This window comes from Biomphalaria glabrata, chromosome 11, assembly GCF_947242115.1.
Source record: "Biomphalaria glabrata chromosome 11, xgBioGlab47.1, whole genome shotgun sequence".
Lineage (NCBI taxonomy): Eukaryota > Metazoa > Mollusca > Gastropoda > Planorbidae > Biomphalaria > Biomphalaria glabrata.
This window is the reverse complement of record NC_074721.1, coordinates 3,252,440-3,262,500: the sequence shown is the minus strand read 5'-3', so window position 1 is coordinate 3,262,500 and position 10,061 is coordinate 3,252,440. Positions and strand designations below refer to the sequence as shown.

At 36.9% G+C, this 10,061-nt stretch overlaps 1 protein-coding gene across 2 annotated transcripts in view; it reads right to left on the bottom strand.

The window, feature by feature from the left end:
* LOC106075572 (putative amine oxidase [copper-containing]) overlaps nucleotides 1–9,031 on the bottom strand; it is a 31,963-nt gene extending 22,932 nt beyond the window's left edge. The window contains exons 1-4 of one of the 2 annotated variants that reach the window (XM_056003980.1): nucleotides 8,899–9,031; nucleotides 2,651–2,925; nucleotides 1,560–1,701; nucleotides 618–780 (exon numbers count right to left, since the gene is read on the bottom strand). In XM_056003980.1, the coding sequence (XP_055859955.1) occupies nucleotides 618–780; nucleotides 1,560–1,701; nucleotides 2,651–2,923 (578 nt within the window). In that variant the 5' untranslated portion in view covers nucleotides 2,924–2,925; nucleotides 8,899–9,031. Of the gene's footprint in view, nucleotides 1–617; nucleotides 781–1,559; nucleotides 1,702–2,650; nucleotides 2,926–8,798 lie in introns of both variants that reach the window. The other variant, XM_056003981.1, reaches the window with a different exon arrangement.
* Between the last annotated feature and the right edge of the window lie 1,030 nt (nucleotides 9,032–10,061).

Genomic DNA, 10,061 nt, shown 5'->3' with positions numbered 1-10,061 from the left:
ATAGGCCTACTTCATTAAAATTTTATGGTTACCAACACTGTTGCGGTTAAGAATTGCACACTTGTAGGATGCTCATTGTATTTAAATGCCCCTGTGGATTTACTTAAGTGAGTTAACCCAGGGCCTTACGCTCCACAAAATATGCATATTTCTTTTATAAAAAATAATAAAAATGATAATACATTTAAAGGTACTTCATTTCTTTATTCTAAAACATTCTAAAATATAAGTATTATTATTAGAGCTTTTGAAAAGTGTAGAGGCCTCGATAAAAAGCCTGCCGAGAGGGCTCACATTTTTTTTTTTTACATTTGGTAATAAATAAGTCACGCAATCTTATAAAGAGAGTCATTACACTAGGACAGATATAAGAAATTCTCTTCGCGGCCGAAGGGCTGACTGGGCCCTCTAGTTTTGGTCAGCAGCCAGTTTTGTCTCTAACATAAAACCCACGGCCATCTGTTGTTCACAGCTGTTTCACACTACTAAGACGTTGTGGTCGACTACTGCACTCCGATCTCCACTATAAAAGTACCTAAAACAGGCTGGATGTCCTGCAGTGTTTAGCATTGCCAATGCCTTATCAGTAGTACACAACTTAAAACAGATATTTGTACCTCAAAGAGAACTCCACTGGATTCTTAGTGCTGGTCTCTGTCGAGCTCAGAAGTTGGCACGAATAAATATTCTGTAAAGGTCCGCACTTCCATTCCTCTACAACAGCTGGGACCTTGTCACCTCTGAACATAATTACCCGAGCGCTGCGGTTCAAATCTGTAGCTGGTAAGAATAAAATATTGCATGGGAGGCAACACCGTAAAAAACGAAAGCAATCGTCATGGGCGTCAACAACAAGAGGTTCTGAAAATTATAATAGTAGCAAATGGTTTCTGTACTATTAAAATTGTGAAAACTACGCTGAATGGAGAAGTGGAATAAAGAAAACACAAACATTTAAAAAACGCCTATTTTAAGTGTATTTGTATCATTAATTTTGAATCAATCATGTAATTAAATTTTGTAATAGATCTAGACAAACAATAATAGTCTGTGCGATTAGAAATATTTTTACCAATTGTTTTTGTTTAGCGCAATGTCACGTTTTTAGCTTTCACAATACGCAATGATTCTATCACTTGTCTGGACCAGTAAGGAAAAGGGGGTATAAGTTTTCTGGCCCTCTTTGACGATTGGTCTCTATTATACAAGGAGTTTGACGTAAGAACATGGACAACATGAGAAAAAAAAATATCAGCCCGGTCGTGCGGTATCCGCTTCGGACTATCGTCAAGATGGTCGTAAGTCTTTACCTTGCCCCTTACCATCCCCAGCATGATGGGAAGGCTAGTAATCTTCATTTCTTGAAAACAATAGGAGTATGGAAAAAAAAGCGACGGACTAATTAGAGAGAAGAAATTGAGTGTATTTTTTTAGCTCTAAGTTGTGTTGGCTTCCAAATCACCCTCGCATACAGGCTATCATATATGAACCCAATACTTTAAAGTCTCTCTAGTGCCAGACGATAAAGACAGACCCAAAAAAAAAGGTTTTAAACAAACCTATTGTTCCGTTGAGATAATTTAAGACATCCGCTTTTTTGGGTAAAAATAAATCCATCATGAAAATGTAGCTGGAGGACAAAGTTGCTGCCCCTGCCTTGGCTGCCCTGATGTCTGGATGGTTCTCCAGGAACGTTCTCAGCTGAAAGAGTCAAGGAGAAATGTTTCAGAAAACTGAAGTGTCTTATCTCCTCTTTGTTGAGCTATTGTCGCTCTGACATATCAAGTATCTCTCATAAACTAGTTAAAAAAAAAACATTGTCAATTTAGTCTTGTCCTGGTGCGTCTCTGATACCAGACGTCCGGCAAAAGGAGGACGTGTCCTCCGTCCTACCGGCATTAGCCTAAAGTGTGAATATGTCCGGCTTTTTTCATCGTTGTTTAAAAATATTATATGTAATAAAGTCACACTTAAGCTATTAATTTACTATAAGTTTTAGATAAAAAAAAGTAAGTCTAATTTTTAAAGTTTATTTAGCATTTTTTTCCCCTCCTTTGTAAAGCTTTGTCCTTCTTTTTGTCCTCCTTTGGCATATAGGTGTCTGGTAACCCTAGTTTCTGAGCTTAGTGATCCAACCAATGGTATTACTCTAGTTAACTTTTTTGCATAAACATCCTTTCTCTTTGTGTAAGTTTAATGTATATAATGTGTATAGGTGTGTCTTGTAGGATCACAAATAGAGGATACATATTCTAGTATCAGTCTAAAAGCATTTTTATTGTGTGTTTTGTATTAGACATAAGAAAGTCTCTAGAAATAAATATTAGCGCATTGCTTTTTAATATATAAATAGACTGTTGAAATGCCTAGTGAAAAAATAGAATGAGAAAGATAAAAACAGCGAGAGGGGAAAAAAGAGAACAAAGAGAGTGAGAGAAAGAGAGAGGAAGAAATAAGGAGGGAGAAACAAAGAGCGAAAGAGAGAAAGAAAGTAGAGGAGATAATGAGAAGGAGGGAATGAGAGAAAGTTGGAGAAAGACAATGGGAAGAGGGAGATAAACAAAGAGATGCGGAGAAAGAGAGGGAGAGAATAACATAGAAGAGGCTAATAAAAAACAAGTCTGTTAAAACACATTCTATGAAAACCTACAGTTTTGATTTCTGACGAGGTCAGATCATGGAACGGTCCTGGGCTGCTGGGCTCAGCCAAACTGATGGTGTTCCCGTTGGCATTGGTGGCGCCACAGACCTTGGCGGTGTCGTTGCTCGTGCTGGCAGCAGTTGTGGTGGTCCCTGACCTCAGGTCATCTCTTTGCTTGGTCACTACTATGAGAGCCAAGGCCAACGCCACGGCAAATATGGCAAATATAAAAGCTAGGATTGGCCAAAACCATCTTTGGGCTAAAGCGGCCCTATTCACCATTTCTGAAAACAAAAAAAAAGTTTAAGATATAAAATTAGTCCTTTCTTAGCGTTAACATGTCTGATAACTTTGTTATGGAGAGAAGGGAGGGGGTAGGGAGTCTGTAAGTACACCAGTGTAGACCTTCATCGTTTGTGGTGTAACTGCAGGGCCGGCCCTTATGTAATAGGAGTCAGGGGTAGACTGGCTAAATTCCTAAGATATATATAAACTGTTAAATTTTGAGAAAAATCGTTAGAGCCGTTTTCAAGATCCTGTTTTTTTTAACCCATGAAAAATTTGCAAGCTGATAAGAGGAATGGTGAAAAAGTGTATGTTTGTGTTATTTTTTTTCAAGTTGTATGTATTGCTACAATATTCAGACTTATTTCTCCATCACGCAGTTTTCTCCCTCATCATTGGTCATAGGTCATGTTTTCATTTCACAGAGCTAACGCTAGGGTAAAGCGAAATGGGGCTACACCACTAGTACTCGTACATGCTGCCCGCCCTCGACATTTATAATATAGGCCATTTTTATGGAGTGCATGTGTCTGTTTCCAAGGTAACAATGAGGAAAGAAAGTGTTGATTTTTGGTAGCGTCGAATGATAAAACCATGAGCCTGTCTGTCAAAATTTATGTTAGGAAGTTAGCTGATAATTGAACGGGAGACGGATCAGAGACGCAAAAGGGTAAAGACGTGTATTTGTAGTGAGCTAGATTTTGTGTAAAATAACATTTCATTTTGTAACTCTTAGAGCTAGATAAGATTAGATAAGAAGAGAAGAGAAGATAAGAGGATAAGATAAGATAATTTTTATTAGTCCAATCAAATGGAAATTCAGTGTACATTATGAATACATTTATATTGAGTTTTTCTTCACTAAAGAAGTTTGTTCAAGCTATTTTAAGTTTATTTTACTAACAATATAATACTCCTGCATCCGTTTAGTTATACTATCTGTCCGGAGCTACTCTCCAACGACTGACAAACAGCTATTTATTTAGTACTGGTTTCCTAAGACCTCCTCTAGTCTATTTTTTTTTCCCAGGGCACTCATAATTCTAGCTCCGGCCCTAAACGTCACATCAATAACATTACGTAGAACGCACGACGCATTTCAAAGTGTTTTCGTGGCTGCCTTTCACTGTTGTGTGGATACACAAAACTGTGAATACTGTTGAGCGCTACAGACGTGATGACACTTATGGTCAACACTGTCTCCGTCAAAGTCTTCCAACCTGTTTACACGTATGGCTAGTTTCACTGGCGTCACAAGACACTGACAGCGTAGTACAACAGTGGAGTCATAACAAAAATTAGACGTTAAGTGGAATCATAGCAAATCATTAATATAGTACAGTGGAGTCGTAGAAAAGTGGAGTCATAGCAACTGGTCGATGTAGAAAAGTGGAGTCATAGCAACTAGTCGATGTAGTAAAGTGGAGTCATAGCAACTAGTCGATGTAGTAAAGTGGAGTCATAGCAACTAGTCGATGTAGTAAAGTGGAGTCATAGCAACTAGTCGATGTAGTAAAGTGGAGTCATAGCAACTAGTCGATGTAGTAAAGTGGAGTCATAGCAACTAGTCGATGTAGTAAAGTGGAGTCATAGCAACTAGTCGATGTAGTAAAGTGGAGTCATAGCAACTAGTCGATGTAGTAAAGTGGAGTCATAGCAACTAGTCGATGTAGTAAAGTGGAGTCATAGCAACTAGTCGATGTAGTAAAGTGGAGTCATAGCAACTAGTCGATGTAGTAAAGTGGAGTCATAGCAACTAGTTCATATGGTACAGTGGAGTCATAGCAACTAGTCGATGTAGTAAAGTGGAGTCATAGCAACTAGTCGATGTAGTAAAGTGGAGTCATAGCAACTAGTTCATATGGTACAGCGGAGTCATAGCAACTAGTTCATATGGTACAGTGGAGTCATAACAACTAGTTCATATGGTACAGTGGAGTCATAGCAACTAGTTCATATGGTATAGTGGAGTCATAGCAACTAGTTCATATGGTACAGTGGAGTCATAACAACTAGTTCATATGGTACACTGGAGTCATAACAAATAATCGACGTGATAAAGTGGAGTCATAACAAATAGTCGATATAAAACAGTAGAGATAAAAGAGTTATAACAACTAGCCTATGTAGAAAAGTGGAGTCGTAACAACTAGTTGATATGGTACAATGGAGTCTTAACAGATAGTCAATATAGTACAGCAGAGTTAAAAGAGTCATAACAAATAGTCGATGTGGTATAATAGTCACATCAAATAGTCTATGTAGTATTGAGTAGTATCTTATCTTATCTTATTTTATATAATACAGACGTTACTTTAAAAAAGAAGATGATTACGTCCTCCGCGTCATGCATTTAGTCATGCATATTAACCAATGACTTAAACTCTGCCAAGTCACTGGTTTTCCTGGCTAGCTCAGGCAACCCATTCCATGCTCTACTAGCGCTAGGGAAGAAGGAGTATTTGTACAAATTTGTCCTAGCATATGGGACGAGGAATGTGCCTTTATTGTATGTAGTTTTAGAGTCATAACAAACTGACACAAATAGGGCACGTATATTTATAATGAATTCTGCAGAGTGATTAGCTTTTTTTTTTTTTTTTTCCTATATAATAAATTTGGTAGTTGGAAATTTCCAGTGAAAAGAGAAAACAACCTATCCTGTAAAGATATTTTCCAAGTCATTTAAAACGAAAGCGGAAGTACCTTTCATTTTCCTTATTACCTGTTGTTTTGTTTTTAAACTTTCTCACCCCCTTCCAAATACCTCCATTATTAAAAGCCATTTTATACCCCATCCTCCTTAAGCATTTAAAAAAAGGTGTATCTGTTTATAGCCCCCTGCTAGGTAGTGACTGGGGTGTGACAGTCACTGACAAAACAGGCGTCGAGACACTCAAAGGTAAATAAAAGAGCGGCAGAACTCCTGAAGCGTGACCAGGGCAGCCGCATCAATCTAGGTCATATACGTCACGTGACCCACTCCGTGCTTTCTCCGACTATATTTGCAAGCTTGTCGAGGCTATATAGTGTATAGAAGACAATAAACGCGCCAAAGAATACATTGGCACACACACACACACACGCACACTTCTACACACCTATTGTTTGATCCTTACCATACTTCAGAGACTTTAAGAACATTCTACCTGTTGGTTAGCTTGACCGTTACAAAAAAAAAAAAGACTCATTAATTATAGTTAGGGGGTTCGCGCAGGCGATACCTTCCAACATTGTGCTATGTCACGTGATGACGCTTAATTCACTCACGAAGGAATACCGAGTTCAACTTTGTATTCAAGGGCAGAGGCAGCATTGTTCTGGTTGATATTACAAACACCGAGACGTTATCTTATAAAATACAGACGTTATCTTATAAAATACAGACGTTATCTTATAAAATACAGACGTTATCTTATAAAATACAGACGTTATCTTATAAAATACAGACGTTACTTCAAAAAAAAAAAAAAAAAAAAAAAAATGGTTCAATGCTAGGTTTCGGATGAGAAAGTCGTGGGTTCAAATCTTGGTGGGGAAAAAAAAAGCAAAAAAAAAACAACTGCATGTTGATTAGAAATATGAAATTAAAACCAAACTGTCGGATTTTTCATTGCCCTAAATGGGCATCAGGTCAAACAAGTCTCGTCGTAATAAAGAGCCGCTACATTCTTAAAGGACCTAATGTTGGATTAAATATATATATATATATATATATATTGCGTCTTTCTAAAATCTGTATGCCTGCTCGTTGATCCCGCATTCATACCCTGCCTGCTGATCCTCCTCCCCAGTCGTCCTGCGGGAGGTTTGGACTAAGAAGTGGATAATCTTATACTTTGAAAGAGCATTCAAAACATGTGAAGTTCATAATAATAATTTATTTATTTATTTGCTTATGGATATTATTACTATTTGTAGAGTTGTAGCTGCATGTGCCTTATATTACATACATAGGGGCCTACATTTACTCTGATTATATATTTTAAAAAAAGGATAAAAATACTTCACAAAAGGAAATTGGATTATCTTTTCTTGCCGCTCTGCTTCATTGAACTCTTAAAAATCTTTCTCTCCTAACTGACGATACCAGCGTTGATTCCACCAGAATGTGATTAATAAATACGGAGAGAAAGGTGCTCTACTCTAGCGGATATACAATGCAACAAGCATATAGATGAAAATAGCTGCTGAAGGGTCGAATTCCTAAAGTCGACATATTATTGTCTAATTGTGATTGTATTCATTAAATTGAGTATTATATTTAGGACTTTTGTGTAACACTACCTGCTAGACAGGGGCGGACTGGGTGTTAAAATCGGCCAAGGCATTTCTATACATTCGGCCCACAAATCGTATAATATATGATTGACATCCATTTCTAGGTCTACCTGTCCTAAAAAATCATTCTGTTAAGTTTGATAATGTATCTTATCTTATCTTATATAATACAGACGTTACTTCAAAAAAGAAGATGATTACGTCCTGTATTGATAACTGAACGCATGATACAATGATATTTTTTAAAGAAATATTGTAGGCCTTATGTTGCTTTTTAATCGCTTAAAGTGTGGGCCCTAAAAGGATGAAGCCTACTAGTAGCACTGTCTACGGAGGTAGACTATTACATTATTTCGTAAAATGTGTTAGATTAAATTAGCGTTACACCGTAGAGTCTGTAAAAAGGTTTCTTTTTAAAACATCACGCTCAAAAGGCTTTTTATAAGAGAATATTTATAACACTTTTTTTTACAATTTAATGCATTATATAGTGGCATTTATGAGACCCTTCAGGTGACCCTAACTGCCCATTAGGGTACCGGCCCACCGGGCATTTGCCCGAATGCCCATTTAGCCAGTCCGCCCCTGCTGCTAGACATTAACGTCCACAGCTTAGCGCTATTTAAATAATACCTATCAATCAGACAAATTATATTGTTAATTAATTTTTTGTTCCAGCCTTGACTTTGTCTAAAAGACACAGTACGGTAAAGCTGAGAAGTATGACAGTATAGTGTTAGGGGGTGATAAGGTGTTTTATTAATTATTTTTATGTACTGGTGATAATTGTTAGCTAATAACTTTGTCAATCAGAAGTAAACTTAGTAGCCTGAAAAACTTTAGAATAAAAAAGAAACTTTATATTTACCGATTTTACATTAATTTAAATGAAAAATGTCCGCCCCTATCTGGCTCTATTAATTTAAATAATTAACACTCAGTTAATGATGAGTGCTGTAGATTTATCCAACTATTATTCACTTTTCTAAATCTTTGTTTACGAAACTTTGTTTTGGTTATTTCATTTGTGATCTTCTGACTCCAAACTTTGCTAAACTTAACGCTTGCACTTAAACCGAATGATGAAGAGAGACTGAGGCAATCTATACGTTTCATTTTTTGGAATAATAGAATTTCTCAAAATAGTAAAACCAATCAATCAACCAATCAATCTCTCTAACTATCTCTTCTCTATTTCTCTCTTAATGTATATTGAGAGAAAGAAAGAGAGAGAGAGAGAGAGAGAGACCTTAGTTGTTTTTTTCCACACTCCTGTAAATGCTCTTTCTTCCATAGTGCCATTAGAGAATGGAATGGGTTGCCTAAATCAGCCAGGAAAACCAACGACTTAGCATGAATAGAATGACACATGAAATGCGTATGACGTAATTATCTTCTTTTTTTTTTAACGTCTGTGATCTAAGATAAGATAAAAAGATGCGTATAAACCATTTATTTTTAAACTATTCACTCAATGCTAATAGATCTAGTCCTTCAACAATAAAAAAAAACTGAGGGCAAACAATCCTTGTTTAGAAAGCTATAAATGGGGAAAAAAACACACACACACGATCTCACGGAAGCTACTTACACGTTTAAACGTAAATAGCCGAATTAAACTCCACGATACATCCGCAATAAATAAATAATAGACTAAACTTATAGAAGCATAAAAAAAAAAGAGTCTCTACCTTCACGGTATTTCTAGTGTAAGAAGGTCCGAACAGGTAAACTTGTCGTCTATGTGTGGCTTTCGCGTCCCTTGTCACGGATTCCCTTACCAGTTTCACCGGGTTTTTATCCTGACACACACGCGTGAGAAGATTCTGACGTCAAAGAAATTCATAGAGTCTACTTTTTTTTTTTTCCCCTTAAGTCGAATTAGTTGAAAACATCTATGTAAAAAAAAAAATAAAGGGGGCTGGGGTGAGTTTTAAGGTGCGGGCGGGGGGGGGGGGAGAGAATTAATCCGCAGATCTTAGAACACTTATGGGATGTATGTAAAGGGAGGGAAGTTGCCTTGGTGATTTTCCACTCGCTTTGATGACGCTGTCGGCGTCTTAATTAGTTATTGTCTCCCCTGGTGAACATTATTTGTCCCATTGCCAGCATTGCTCAAGGAAGTTTAAATAATCTAAAGATATAATGATTAATGGTCTCATTATTATGCGTCTCCCAGGACTAAATGGTAATCTTCGGTTTGAGGTCATTTAGTCATTTAGAATTTGAGTTTAATTTTGAAAGGCATTCACTACTAATATAAGCCTTTCTTTGATCATTTAAAAAAAAACAAATTGTGTTACTGTACACAATGCATGCTAATTACTTTAATCACGATAAAACGCTCTACATTAGAATGTTGTTAAGAGCTGAATAACAAACAGCAAATTAAAGCCTTTCAGTATTTCTAAAAAGACAATTCCTTCTTTAAGAAGCAGGTCAATTTATGTAAGAGCGATTTCTTTGATCTTTATTACTAATGAATGCTAAATAAACAAGGTGCAGACACAAACTCAAAATCGAACCCGAAGTGGTCCACCCAGGCAGGTAAAAAGGCAGGGTTCAATATTTTCAGCAAGAATATCAGAAACTATGAACTACAAACTATCAACAAGTACAACCCTATCTCTGTCGATACAACAAGAAGAGACGCGGGCAGGGGCGGACTGGGTGTCAAAACCGGCCCGGGCATTTCTATGTAATCCGGCCACCAACATGTTATATATGATGTACGTTGAATTATAAATCTCCTAAAAATCATATTATGATGCTAAGTTTGAGAATGTGACGAAAGCTGGGTTTACATAACAAAATGCATTTCTACTAGTAGGTAGCCTGCATGGTTAGTTAGTGT